The 14,198-nt window shown below is 40.6% G+C and overlaps 1 protein-coding gene across 3 annotated transcripts; it reads left to right on the top strand.

Moving 5' to 3' along the window:
* Nucleotides 1–25: 25 nt before the first annotated feature.
* On the top strand, nucleotides 26–12,018 carry CSTF1 (cleavage stimulation factor subunit 1). 3 transcript variants are annotated; one of them, XM_003252966.4, is made up of 6 exons: nucleotides 26–194; nucleotides 3,182–3,382; nucleotides 4,864–5,141; nucleotides 5,301–5,498; nucleotides 6,625–7,015; nucleotides 11,231–12,018. In XM_003252966.4, exons 2-6 carry the CDS (start codon nucleotides 3,214–3,216, stop codon nucleotides 11,488–11,490), a joined length of 1,296 nt encoding a protein of 431 aa, XP_003253014.1. In that variant the 5' UTR covers nucleotides 26–194; nucleotides 3,182–3,213; the 3' UTR covers nucleotides 11,491–12,018. The 3 variants fall into 3 exon arrangements, with proteins under 3 accessions (XP_003253014.1, XP_003253013.1, XP_030681277.1); XM_003252965.4 differs by having other exon boundaries at nucleotides 145–369; XM_030825417.1 differs by lacking the exon at nucleotides 26–194 and having other exon boundaries at nucleotides 2,999–3,382.
* Nucleotides 12,019–14,198: the final 2,180 nt, after the last annotated feature.

The following is a 14,198-nucleotide window of genomic DNA, read 5'->3' as shown; positions in this document are numbered from 1 at the left end:
CCGCGCGCAGGCGCACTTGCTCCCTAAGACCCCGGAAGTGGTGGAGCCAACGGCCAGCCAGACCCGTGGCAGTCCTAGCCCCAGGGTGCTCTCCGGCGTCGGCCATTTATCGGTGAGGCAACAGCTCCTTGACGTCAAGGTTGTCGCATTGGAGATAAAGTCCGAGGAGGTGAACTAACCTTTTGAACGTGCCAGTAAGTAAGATGCCGAGAAAAGCAAGAGAGAGCGGGACCGATCGATAGCGCAGCGGTCGGCTTGGCGCCCTTTCAGCGTGCGCAGTGAACGTGCGCTCGGAGCGGTCGATTGGGCAGGATTCGCGCCTCCATTTTTCCAGGAGAGAGCGGGATACCGAGAGAACCGGACCAGCTGGTACTGGGGCACGGGGAGAGTGGCCGGTGCGGTCGGCTAGGGCGTTTAGAGAAAACCATAGAAACGACTGGGGCGAGACTGGAAGAGTCGAGAGTTAGCAAGGTGGCATGCGCCTCTACTTTGTGCTTCCTAAGTTGCCCGGCTTGGCCTGCACCCCCTCCTCTTCCTCAAAGGGCCTCGCTTCCATTCCCACCCAGTCCTTAGTTCGCCTCTGCATCCAGATGGTCGCGGCGCATATAGTGAGGTGGCGTCTGTGTTCTAGCTTTTCCAACTGCGTTGTATCCGGTCCTGGATCGGGTTCTTGTCCTCGTGTGCTCACCTGCAAATTGGAGATAATTAGGCTTCTGTTTACCTGGCGAGTGAACGTTCTGTGGGAGTTGAGAAGCTAGGGCTGGGCCACTTAAAAAAAAAAAAAAAAATATATATATATATATATATATATATATATACACACACATATATACGTATACACACACGCATATATATGCACATATGTGTGTGTGTGTGTATATATATATATGTTTTTACACCCGGGATGTGCTCAGCAGAAGTGAAGAGACCGGATAGAATAGTGGTGTAAGGGAGCCAAAAATGGCTTCCCTCCATCCTTCTAGCTACCTTATTAGGACTAAGAGTTAAATTAACATAAGACAAATTAACAGATTACTGCAGGGTAAACCGGATGTGCATGTAAAGCATTGAGCTGGCATACGGAAATTATTCGAGTCATATTAACCCAACATTAAAAGTAGAATCTCTCATCAACCTTTCTTTGCCAGTCTACCCACTTGTGATTTTCATTCTTTATTGGTACTTAAGAATCTCCCATTTTTTTCGAGTAACTAAACATTGTCCATGGGACAAAAACGATATTTAATTACGTACAGGAGTCCCACAAAATACGAGACTAAGAAGTTGAAATCAGATGATTAAAGACTACATGGCATCCTGAGCTACTGAAAGGAATGAATAGAGGATTGGGGGCGGCGCGGGGCGGGGAGCAGCTGTAACACAAGTTATGGGAGGGTGAACGGAAGAAGTGTATGGTGAATCAAGTTATGCAGACAGAATAGGTGATCTTCTGGGTGGTGTCAACCTCTAATCTCTCATGTGAGTGATCCGAGTTAATCTTCCCTGGTTTATAAGGATTCGTGACAATTGAGGTATTTTTGGAGGGTCAGACTTTAGGCAGGTAAGGAAAGCATAGGGAAAGCCTCTTCCCGCCTGCTCTTCTCCAAGTGCCCTCAGTTCAAGATAATCAGCCAGCCAAAGCATCTTGTTTTCGGCTAGCATTTCCTGAACTCCTTCAGTGGTTAAGCTCAGGGATCTGGAGTTGGCAATTCTGGTGTACTTTAACCTTGGACAAGTAACTCAGCCACTTTTTACCTTGAATAGGTGTCCTGACCTCCTTGAACCCATTTCATCATCTTTATTGTGTCCCAGGATTTTCTACTCAAGCATAGAATTACTATGTTCATGTACTACTTCATATACTTGAATACATTGAATGATTTTATTCAGTGAACTGATGCTTACAAAGTACTTAACATGATGGTATCTGGCATGCAGGAAGTGCTTAATGTTATTGGTTATTAACATCATCAGTGTCATACAGTGTGTAAGAAATCAGGCTCTGGGCCAGGCGCAGTGGCTCGCGCCCGTAATCCCAGCACTTTGGGAGGCTGAGGCAGGCAAATCACAAGGTCAGGAGTTCGAGACCAGCCTGGCCTGGTGGCGGGTGCCTGTGTAGTCTCAGCTACTCGGGAGGCTGAGGCAGGAGAATAGCTTGCACCCAGGAGGTGGAGATTGCAGTGAGCCGAGATCGCGCCACTGCCCTCCAGCCTGGGCGACAGAGCAAGACTCCGTCTCAAAAAGAAAAGAAATCAGGCTCTAAGGTCACTTTTATTCTTTATTGCTGTCCCCAGACACCTGTAGCCTTTTAATACAGGTCCAAACATACACATACATAAAGGCATTGATTTTTGATAAGCAAACTATCATGTTCAACAGTTGGAGTTCTTTTTTGAATAAGCCAGAAACCATTTACAGTTTTTTGTCTCTTAAGACTGAAGGAAAACTTAGACACTTGTAAGTCAGTGCATGCACAATCCTTCCAGATTTTTACTGTTGTTTTTTTTTTTTTTTTTTCATTTTTATTGTTTTGACCTTGATTGGCAATATTTTATTGGGCAGCTCACCTATGAGCCTTTCTAACACATTTAACTTGGTTGAGTTTTTGTAGTACAGTTGCTTTTTTTGCTTCATATTTTGATTTACTGTCTAATTAGATTATATAATTACAGTAACAAGCTCAGTTGCCTTAAAACAGGTTTTGAGAATGAACATAAAAGATATTAGTAAACATACAGCTCAGCTAGTGGAACCAGCAGTCTAGGTCTTGACAAAATAGCAGCTATCTTGCATATTGCAGGTACCAGTCAATGTTTAATTAACAGAAGAAATGGAAGATTCTGGGATAGCAATAAAGAACAAAAATCCTAGGTAGGTAGTTTGGTGGAGAAGAAAAGTTGATGAGGGATTGTACCATAAATATTGGCTAACATGACTTGAATAATTTCTGTTTGCTGGGCACTGTGCTCAGGGCTTTATATGTACCACCTTGTTTAACTTCCAGTAACTTAACAGCTGAAGAACCTGAGGCTTAGAGAAATGAGGTCTCTGACCAAAGATAATGCAGCTAGTAGAGATGGGATTTGAGTTCTGCAAGATTGAGTCTGACCAAAGAGTCCTATGTTGCTTCTGTGATTTACTAGAGCCTCTACCCTTCACCATCCGTTTTCCGTTTTTGCAGCTGGCAGGGAAACTGTCTTCCTCTTCTCTAAGATGTACAGAACCAAAGTGGGCTTGAAGGACCGCCAGCAGCTCTACAAGCTGATCATTAGCCAGCTGCTATATGACGGCTACATCAGCATTGCCAATGGGCTTATCAATGAAATCAAGCCTCAGTCTGTGTGTGCACCCTCGGAGCAGCTCCTGCATCTCATCAAACTAGGTAGATTGTGAACACAAATCCATACATCCCATGGCAAGGTTTTAGATGTTTTCATATGGCAGAATTTTTCAAGATTATTCTTACTTCGTTTTAGTGCCTAGTATGTGCCGGGTACTTCAGTAAGTAAGTAGTTCAGCGTGAGTTCAGGAAGTAGCTCAGTAAGTAAGCGGTAAGCAAAGTTCAGATTATAAAGACCTTAAGCTGGTTCTGGCCTGAGGGTCTTTGTACACATTATCTGGAACACTCTGTCGTATTACTGACTTCCTTCAGATTTTACATCAAATGTCATCTGAGTTCTCTTAACCCCTTCTAAAATAATCCGACTCTTTCCTGCATTTTCCTGGTTACCCTGCCGTAGCAATCCCATTTGTTTTATAACAGTCGTTTTGAAATTTCCTTTATCATTTGGATTGTTTCCCATATGATCCTTTCCTCCCCACTTCCCACCTACTGCCCCCTTGTCAAAAAAGACTACAAGTTCCGTAAGGATCAGGACCTTGTATTATTCAGCAGTATATCCTGGAGCCTACCAGGCTAATAATAGAAAGCACTCAATGAAATATTGAATTACCAAACATGTTAATACCCTTTGACTTGGCAGTGCCAATTGTGAGCATTTCTCCTGGGGAAATAAAATGGACAAACCGCAATGCCCAACAACAACATGGAATTAGCTGTAAATTTTTAAATATCCATAAAAGTAAATACTACAACATAATTATATAGATGAATATTTATTAGCCAAGATACACTTTTGTTGTGCTTGATTAAGTGAACAAGTGAGTCACAACATGTTACACAGCATTGCTCTATTACTGTTTTGAAAAGTAAAACAGCTGTGCATGGTGAAGGATCCCTAAGAATTTATACCAATATGTTAACAGTTATTATCTCTGGGTGGTAAAATTCAAGGTCATTTTTATTTTCTTGTTCATCCACAGTGTTAATTTTTCCTCTACTAATCAACATATTATTTGATTTGTCAAGTTATTTATAAATTTTAAATGCATATTCTTGATAAACCAGTTTTTTAAAATATCAAATTTATTTCAAAAACATTTCACTAGCATTCATGTTAACAATGTAGCTCACTTAATGAGCATCAGAGCTGCTAATATATCTCAACCCTAAACATATTAAAATTTGGAGTGGAAAAAAATGGATAATTTAACTACAGAACTGCTATTTTTTGAGGTTCTGTAGTTGTAGATAAAGTAGTAAACTCCGGAGGCAAGAACCTGGGGAAGTGACTTTGTCTATTGGAGCCTAACCTTCCAGCAACCCACGTGGCCTCACAGCATGGTGAACTTTGAATAGCATGGGCAAAATACACAGTTTTGTAAAGCATTAGGTGTCATGCGACTCCAAGAAATAGGAAGTTGACACTGGTGAGCATCTTTCCAGTTTGGATCTAGAATTTTATCTTGGCCTTTTTAAAAAAACACTTGTTTTGTTACACCTTTAATTTTGATTTCTTTCAGGAATGGAAAATGATGACACCGCAGTTCAGTATGCAATTGGTCGTTCAGATACTGTTGCCCCTGGCACAGGGATTGACCTGGAATTTGATGCAGATGTTCAGACTATGTCCCCAGAGGCTTCTGAGTACGAAACATGCTATGTCACATCACATAAAGGACCGTGCCGTGTAGCTACCTATAGTAGAGATGGACAGTTAATAGCTACTGGGTCTGCTGATGCTTCGATAAAGATACTTGACACAGAGAGGATGTTGGCCAAAAGTGCCATGCCAATAGAGGTAAAAATTCCAGTCACATGCTTGCTGATTGCCTTCTGTTTTTCATTTTTGGAAAAATGAGAGCATGGTTCAAACCAGCTTTAGTTTGCTGTAGCTGTAAATTGTGTACTTGGATTCAGACATATTCTGTACCTTGAGCATCTCTTCTTGTTGGTCTAGGTCATGATGAATGAGACTGCACAACAAAATATGGAAAATCACCCAGTGATTCGAACTCTTTATGACCATGTGGATGAAGTCACATGCCTTGCTTTCCACCCAACAGAACAGATCCTGGCTTCTGGTTCAAGGGATTATACTCTTAAATTATTTGATTATTCCAAACCATCAGCAAAAAGAGCCTTCAAATACATTCAGGTAGGAATCTTTGGAACAGAGCTTTACGTTTTTTCTTAAGTACAATGAGCCATTGTACGACTGTTCTCTCTTTAAAAGTAGTCTCGGTGATCATCCTGTAAGATGCCTACAGACAGGATGCATGCCAGATGGCACGTGGATCCGATTTTTTTGGCACATAGGTCACATGCTGTCACGTACCTGCTCCCTCTGCCTGGTCAGAGGTTATAATCTGACCCTTTGGAGGGTTTGGAATCCATATCACTCTTTAAAGGGTGCAGATCCCTGTTATAAACAAAACAAGACCAGCTTCACTAATGTATAACTTACAGGAATAAAAAGAAATTCAGTTGAAGGTATTAAGTGTTTCCTGGCAGGGTGACATTTGGTGCCCTATTTTGAATATGCATTGCATATTCAACTAACGTTTTAGTTGTGGCTTCTGTCTGTTTGATAATTAAACTAGGCTGGTTGCAGTGGCTCATGTCTGTAATCCCATCACTCTGAGAAGCCAAAGTGGGAGGATCACTTGAGCCCAGAAGTTTAAGATCAGCCTGAGCAATGTGGTGAGACCTCATCTCTACAAAAAAATTCTTTTAATCAGCTGGGCATGGTGGCACGTGCCTATAGTCCCAGCTACTCAGGAGGTGGATGCAAGGATGATCATTTGAGACCAGGAGGTTGAGCCTGCAGTGAGCTATGACCATGTCACTGCACTCCAGCCTGGGCAACAGAGCAAGACCCTGTCTGCAAAAAATAATAATAAACTTAATTTTTTATTCAATATTTGCAGCCCTAGAGCAAATTAAAGAAGCTCTTAGGTACAAGTTGTACTGCAGTAACCATGCATGAATGTTGTCATTGTCTGATAATACTCCATCCTTGGTTTACTCAGTGTTCATTTGTAAATAATGAAGCTCACTTCTGTAGTTTTTGGAATAATATAACCAGTAAATATTTAGTTTTGGAAATCTATTCAAAAAATACTTTCATATATTCCAGAAAGCACTTTTTTTCCTTATGATACCTGTGTAATATCTAATAATTGTTTTATGGATTCTTTTCGTCAGGCAGATATTTTCCATATTTCCTCTGGATTTAATTGTTCACCAGTTGGTCACTTGTGTTAATGTCTCTGTCCTAACAGGAAGCTGAAATGTTACGCTCCATCTCTTTTCATCCTTCTGGAGACTTTATACTTGTCGGAACTCAGCATCCTACTCTTCGCCTTTATGATATCAACACCTTTCAATGTTTTGTCTCTTGCAATCCTCAAGATCAACACACCGATGCTATCTGTTCCGTTAATTACAATTCTAGTGCCAATATGTATGTAACTGGAAGCAAGGACGGCTGCATCAAATTATGGGATGGTGTTTCAAATCGATGCATCACAACTTTTGAGAAAGCACACGACGGTGCTGAAGTTTGTTCTGCCATTTTTTCCAAAAATTCTAAGTACATTCTCTCAAGTGGAAAAGACTCTGTAGCTAAACTTTGGGAAATATCAACAGGACGAACACTGGTCAGATACACGGGTATGTGAGAAGTTGATGTCACTTAACATTTCTGTAGCGTTTACATTTTCCAGAACTCTCTTTTAGGACCTCACAATAGAGCAACACAATAAGTCTATGCATTGAGCAAGGCACATGTTATCCCTTTCTTAGATAAGAGGAAACCAAGACTTACAGGTTAAGTCGTTTAGCCAAGGCTACACGACTTGGAAATAGAGCTGGAAATAGAACTGTGCTTTCTTTGCTCTTCTGAGCATCTCACACTGTGGACTAGGGCTGGATTCCATGCAAGTAACACTTGAGAACCTGGTGATCCATTTGTAGACTGGCCTGCCCTCTTCCCACAGAAACGTGAAAGCAATCCAGAGAAAAGTTTCCAATAGTAGATCTCAGTATTATTAATATATGCGTTCAGGAAAGAATGGCTGAGAGGGAAGATCTTATCCCATTCCTAAGAGAGCAGAGCTAACCCCCAAAGGAAACCACGTTAATTGTGAATGCAGATATAAAGTAGGCTCTGCAGACAGAAAAAAATTGCATCCATTGAATTCTCATTAATGTATGTTGGTCTCATTGGTAACAGTAGTGCCTGTGGAGTCTTTTTATAATGAAATCTATTTAAATTTATCCTATCACTAGTAGGGCTCAAGTCTGGTTATTTGATAATGTTAAAACACTGTGTCTTCTGTTCCTTGTAGCAGCAAAGACTGTTGTTTGGTAGAAAACCTCCAGAAAATTTCTGATTGTTTCCTCCATTGTGACTTATGTTTGTATCATACACTAAAATTGGCATGAGCATAACTCAGAAAAAAATCACAAGAAAACAGTACTGGAAGGGACTGGACTGTGTTAAGTTTGCGTTGAAGAGTCGGTGAAATCTCACCCACTGGGGGGCAGCATAACCTGCCTTAGATTTGTCTCATTGTAACCAAAGTTCGCTTCCCCAGCCACGTTTCTGGCTTCTGGTACAACTAGCAAATCTTAGGAAGAGCCATTTTTATCATAATTCTTGGTGACTTCATTGAAACACTTGTATAAAGTTGTTCTGAAAAATATTTATTATAAAGAACTACTTTATAATAGCGTTTGTTGCAAAAAGAAGATACAAAAGTGATCAGAGTAAATGTGAAAGTATTCCCCCTATAGAAATTATAACTATTTTAAGGGGTGTGCTGTATCTGGACAGATACACACCAGCCTACTGACAAGAGCTTATATATTTGCTCTAGGAATGTTTTGGATGTTTTATAGTAGTATGAGGTTGATTGGCTTGTTTTAGCGGGGAATAGCAGTGTGGTTTTTCAAAAATGTGATTATGCTGAATTTATGTGCAAATTCCCCTTTGCCTTTTTTCTCATTTCACAGGTCAAGCCCCTGTCATGTCAGCATGTTAAGATTTCTGTTCCCAGTTTTAATAATTAGTTAGAATTTGGGCCGGGCATGGTGGCTCACGCCTGTAATCCCAGCACTTTGGGAGGCTGAGGCGGGCAGATCACAAGGTCAGGAGTTCGAGACCAGCCTGGCCAATATGGTGAAACCCCATCTCTATGAAAAATACAAAAATTAGCCGGGCGTGGTGGCGGGCACCTGTAGTCCCAGCTACTCGGGAGGCTGAGGCAGGAGAATAGCTTGAACCTGGGAGGCGGAGGTTGCAGTGAGCCGAGATTGCGCCACTACACTGCAGCCTGGGCGACGGAGCGAGACTCCGTCTCAAAATAATAATAATAATAATAATAATAATAATAATAATAGTTAGAATTCAAAGGGTTTTTGAAATGATGAAAAGGGAAAAACTATCAAGAAAACTTTAGAAATTTGGATGCAAAAAATTAAAAGCAATATAAATAATTAAAATACAGGACTGGGGGAAAATAGTTACAGCATATATACAGATGTTAGACATTGAGTTAATATCCTTAATCTATAAAGAGAATTCAAATAGGAAAAAGATGAGTCCAAACTTGAGAGAAAAGGAGCCAAAGGACAGGAGGCTGCAGAAGAGATAAATGGTCAGGAAATGTAAGAAGCGGTGGCCAGCCTCGCCGCAGACCCGAGAAATGAATATGGGGACCTGGTTTTGTTCATCAGATTTCAGGAGTCTTAAAGTTTTATATTATCTACTGTTGATAGAGATTTGAGGAAATCATATTTTGTTGGTCAGAGAGTCAGCTGGTAAAATATTTCAGCACAGTTTGGTGTCATATCAAAATTTTAAATACACGCTTTTTGACCCACTATATCTACTCTTAGAAATTCAACCTAAAGAGGTAATTGGACAAACATGCACATGCCCATAAAAGGATGTGTGTCCCAACATCATTTGGAGTGGCTGAAAGTTAGAAACAGGATAGATGTCCAATAAGAAGCATTTAGGAAATCTGTTACGCATCCATGGACAACATACACCTTTAAAAATAAGTATGCATGCTAACATGGGCTGAGCACTCGCACACCAAAGCCCCCTGTGCATTCTCTTATTATCCTCACAGCCTTATGGGGTAGGTTCTGTAATTACCCCATGGAACAGATGAGAAAATTAAGGCTGAGGGATGTTAAGTAATTTTGCCCAGGGTCACATTAGTAAGTGTTGAACCCACATCTGACCACAGAGTTTGTGTTTTTATCCACTAAGCTGTATTCTGTCTTTACAGATCTGCACTACATATGCTTGAATATTAATAGTATATGACAAATGCTTTGACTTAAAGAAGTTACAAATGAAGCTAGGGGCTGTGGCTCACACCTGTAATCCCAGCACTTTGGGAGGCCAAGGTGGGCAGATCATCTGAGGTCAGGAGTTTGAGACCAGCCTGGCCAACATGGTGAAACCCCATCTCTACTAAAAATAGAAAAATTAGTTGAGTGTGGTGGTGCATGCCTGTAATCCCAGCTACTCAGGAGGCTGAGGCAGGAGAATTTCTTGAACCTGGGAGGCAGAGGATGCAGTGAGTCAAAATCACACCATTGCACTCCAGCTTGGGCAACAGAGTGAGACTCTATCTCAAAAAAAAAAAAAAAAAAAAAAAAAAAAAAAAAAAAAAAAGAATTTACAAGTGAGCACATAACACTTAGATATTTCGAAAGGGTATTCACCAAAGTATTGACTGTTACCTCTGATGAGTGCAATTATCAGGCAGTTTTTATTTTCCTTCTTATACTTTATTTGGTACTTTTAAACATTAAAATATGTAATTTATAGTCATAAAAAGGCTTCCTTTTGGAAAGTAGATATTCATATACTTTGTCTCAGTAATTCTGTTTATAGGAATTTACCCCTAAGGAAATAAAGCTTTCTGTACAAAGGATGTTCATTACAATGTTACTTATAATTGATATAAACTAAATGTCAGGAAGTAAAAGCATTGTTAAATAGGCCAGGCACGGTGGCTCACACCTGTAATCCCAGCACTTTGGGAGGCTGAGGCAGGTGGATCACGAGGTCAGGAGATTAAGACCATCCTGGCCTACTTGGTGAAACCGTCTCTATTAAAAATACAAAAATTGGCCAGGTGTGGTGGCGCACGCCTGTAGTCCCAGCTACTTGGGAGGCTGAGGCAGGAGAATCGCTTGAATCCGGGAGGCAGAGGTTGCAGTGAGCCGAGATCACGCCACTGCACTCCAGCCTGGTGACAGAGTGAGACTCTGTCTTAAAAAAAAAAAAAAAAAAAAAAAAAAAAAAAAAAAAAAAAAAAAAAAAAGAACACACACAAAAGAATTGTTAAATAAGTAATGGGGCTTCTAAACATGAGGCACTTTGCATCTAGTAAAAAAATTGGAAAAATGTACTCAACACAAAGTTGGTTAAAACTATAATAGAAAAATATAGTGGCACCAATTTTATATGTATTTTTAAAATGTGTTTTTATGCCTCGAAGTACATTAGGACAGTAACAGTATTGCTTCAGGTGGTCTGCTGATCTCCTTTTTTTTTTTTTTTTTTTTCCTGATACAGTCTTGCTCTTGCTCTTGCTCTTGCTCTGTTGTCTGTTGCCCAGACTGGTCTTGAACTCCTGGGCTCAAGCAGCCCTCCTTCCTCAGCCTCCCAAAGTACTGGGATTACAGACGTGACCCACTGTGCCTGGTTTGATTTTCTTTTTTGTACTTTTTCAGAGTTTCTGAAAGTGTACAAGGTGTATCACTGCAACAGGTTTAAAATCCTTTTACATTGAATGCTAGAATGTTCTGAGGGTCTAAGATGTGGACTTAGAAAGCTATCCCTCTTGGTCTCTGTGGCAGGCGCGGGTTTAAGTGGACGCCAGGTGCACCGGACACAGGCTGTGTTTAACCACACCGAGGACTATGTGTTGCTGCCCGACGAGAGGACGATCAGTCTTTGCTGCTGGGACTCGAGGACAGCCGAGCGGAGAAACCTGCTCTCACTGGGGCACAACAACATTGTACGCTGCATAGTGCACTCCCCCACCAACCCCGGGTTCATGACGTGCAGCGATGACTTCAGAGCGCGGTTTTGGTACCGGAGATCGACCACCGACTGAGCCACCCTCTCCATAGGGTTCTTTCTCGAGGACTGTGCCCTCCCCCACGTCCTGTCTCAGCTGCAGTCGTAAGTCAGTGCACCATCCTTGGCAGTTTTGCTGCCACCTCTGTCCGCGTCCTTCTTGGATTTGTATAAAAGAATCTTTTTTTACCTTGATGTAGAATCATGGTGGAAAAAGTTGAAAACACAGATCTGTGCAGTTCTACATTCACTGATTATTACAGTGTGATTTTCATCAGTTTTGTAAATACAGGACTTGCCATTTCTTTTGATCTCTTGATTGAAGGAGGATAGGGTATTAAAGTGCTTTTGACATGAGGAATTTTCATTTGGTTCTTTTGTCAACTTTCTTGCTTATTCTGCTAAACCCTCTGTGTATTTCCTTTCCAGATATATTTGAACAGATAAGTAGGCATGCAGCTCTGAGACTCCAGTTTTATGCCATATCAAAAGCATTTTCGAGAATCCCTCAATTCTATCCTGAAATGATGTTATTCTGATAATAAAGCTCAGATCTGCAACTTTATTGTTATATATTTTTCACTTCTATAAAAATTAATGGCCAGTTTTTCCTGACAATTTATAGGAACAGTATCTTTCAACATACTCCCTACATTATCCTTCAATATCTGCAATACTTGTCTTTAGTAAGTGTATTTCTGGTAAGATTATGATTTGATGAGAAACAATTGAAAAGATATCCGATCTAATTAAATTAGGTCAGCCTGCTATTGCTGTCAGGTATTGCCTGTCTTCACGAATGATTAGTATTGATTGACCTCTTAAGTGGTTTTAAGTCTTCAGTTCTCTTCAGCATGAACTAACTTCTCATCATGGAGGCACATAGTAACTGCATTCTCAGAAGATTTATGCAGTTAACCAATTGATACAAGTTTTCTTTTTCTTGAATTTTTTTTTTAATTGAGACAGAGTCTTGCTCTGTCGTCCAGGTTGGAGTGCAGTGGCGTGATCTCAGCTCACTGCAAGCTCCGCCTCGTGGTTTCACACCATTTTCCTGCCTCAGCCTCCCTAGTAGCTGGGACTACAGGCGCCCGCCACCATGTCCAGCTAATTTTTTTTTTTATTTTTTATTTTTTTTATTTTTAGTAGAGCCAGGGTTTCGCCGTGTTAGCCCGGATGGTCTCGATCTCCTGACCTTGTGATCCACCCGCCTCAGCCTCCCAAAGTGTTGGGATTACAGGCATGAGCCACCACGCCCAGCCTTCTTGAAAGTTTTTAGAACATGCCAGTACTTCTCTGGATTCAGCACTAGCAGAGTCAGATAACTCTGAACTCCCCTTGTACAAACATAAACTTTGCTTTATATTTATCCCAAAAAACAAATACCTTATGATCTGTGTAGGAGTACCTAGAAATATAATCTGGGATCATTTGATAAAAATAGTAAATAGATTGAAGTAAAAGTGATTGCTTTATATTATAGGAAGTTTTGTTTTGTTTTGTTTGTTTTGTTTTTGAGACGGAGTTTCGCTCTTGTCCCCCAGGCTGTAGTGCAATGGCGCGATCTTGGCTCGCCGCAACCTCCGCCACCTGGGTTCAAGCGATTCTCCTGCCTCAGGCTCCTGAATAAACTAGGATTACAGGCATGCGCCACCATGCCTGGCTAATTTCGTATTTTTTTTAGTAGACATGGGGTTTCTCCACGTTGGTCAGGCTGGTCTCGAACTCCAACCTCAGGTAATCCGCCCGCCTCAGCCTCCCAAAGTGCTAGGATTACAGGCGTGAGCCACCATGCACGGACCCGTTATAGGAAGTTATTGAAGTTATTGCATAAACATTCTGCTTTAGTCATCCTTGAGGATCGTTTTAACCCCTTGATCTGTAAGATTGTCTTAAGCATCTTAACATGTTACATCATAGGGTTTTAGCTCAGATTTCCAAAGAGCCATATTTTTTGGTCCATAGTGAGTGTAAATTTCCAGTTGTACTTTGCATTCTGATTCTTTGATACTTGAACTTGGCCATCTGTGGGTGCTACTCTTGTAAGACTAAAAGGCACCTACTAAATACGAACAAGGATAACCAGTATTACCAAAAACATCAACCAAACCTCCCCAGTTCTTTTTTCAGACTTTCCTTTTGCTTTCAAACTATTAAACTGAAAAGCAGAGATTTAATGTTTCCCTATTATTCTGCTTTGACTCACATACTAAAATGACCACATGGCACTCCATTGGATCTTTTCAGTTGTTCTTGAATTAAAATAATGCCCATGTTTTACAGTTTTTGGAGTAGTCTCAGCAATGGATCTGTAGTTTCAGGACCTGTATTTAAAAGATCAAGATACTTTTAGGTGTTTCAGAAGTAGCTGTTTTTTTGGTTTTTGTGGGTTTGTTTTTCATGTTTGTTTGTTTGGTTGGCTTTTGGTTTTTTTCCTTTTTAAAGGTCACAATGTTGTGAGCCTGGTGTAAATGCCAGGAATATTATATGGACTTAGTATCTCTATCTTGTTAATTGTACCACACAACACTCTGCCATTCAAATAATGAATAATATCTGGTCAGGATACGAACTTACACCCTCTGTGTTTTTGTTTTTTTTTTTAAAGATACGTGATTTCTGAAATAAACTTTGTATACAATGATAAGCTAGTTTATTTTTTTTGGAACTTACTTTGAACATTTCCCACATTTGAACATCTGTTCTCAAACAGCAGTTATGACTTTGATACTGTTCACACTTTCT

This window comes from Nomascus leucogenys, chromosome 13, assembly GCF_006542625.1.
Source record: "Nomascus leucogenys isolate Asia chromosome 13, Asia_NLE_v1, whole genome shotgun sequence".
In the NCBI taxonomy this organism is placed as follows: domain Eukaryota; kingdom Metazoa; phylum Chordata; class Mammalia; order Primates; family Hylobatidae; genus Nomascus; species Nomascus leucogenys.
This window is presented reverse-complemented; position numbering and strand designations above follow the sequence as displayed.

Coding starts and splice junctions, on each gene's coding strand:
- CSTF1 (XM_003252966.4), top strand. CDS start 3,214: ATGTACAGAACCAAAGTGGGCTTGAAGGACCGCCAGCAGCTCTACAAG. Junction 3,383..4,863: donor CCTGCATCTCATCAAACTAG/GTAGATTGTGAA, acceptor GATTTCTTTCAG/GAATGGAAAATGATGACACC. Junction 5,142..5,300: donor AAAGTGCCATGCCAATAGAG/GTAAAAATTCCA, acceptor TTGTTGGTCTAG/GTCATGATGAATGAGACTGC.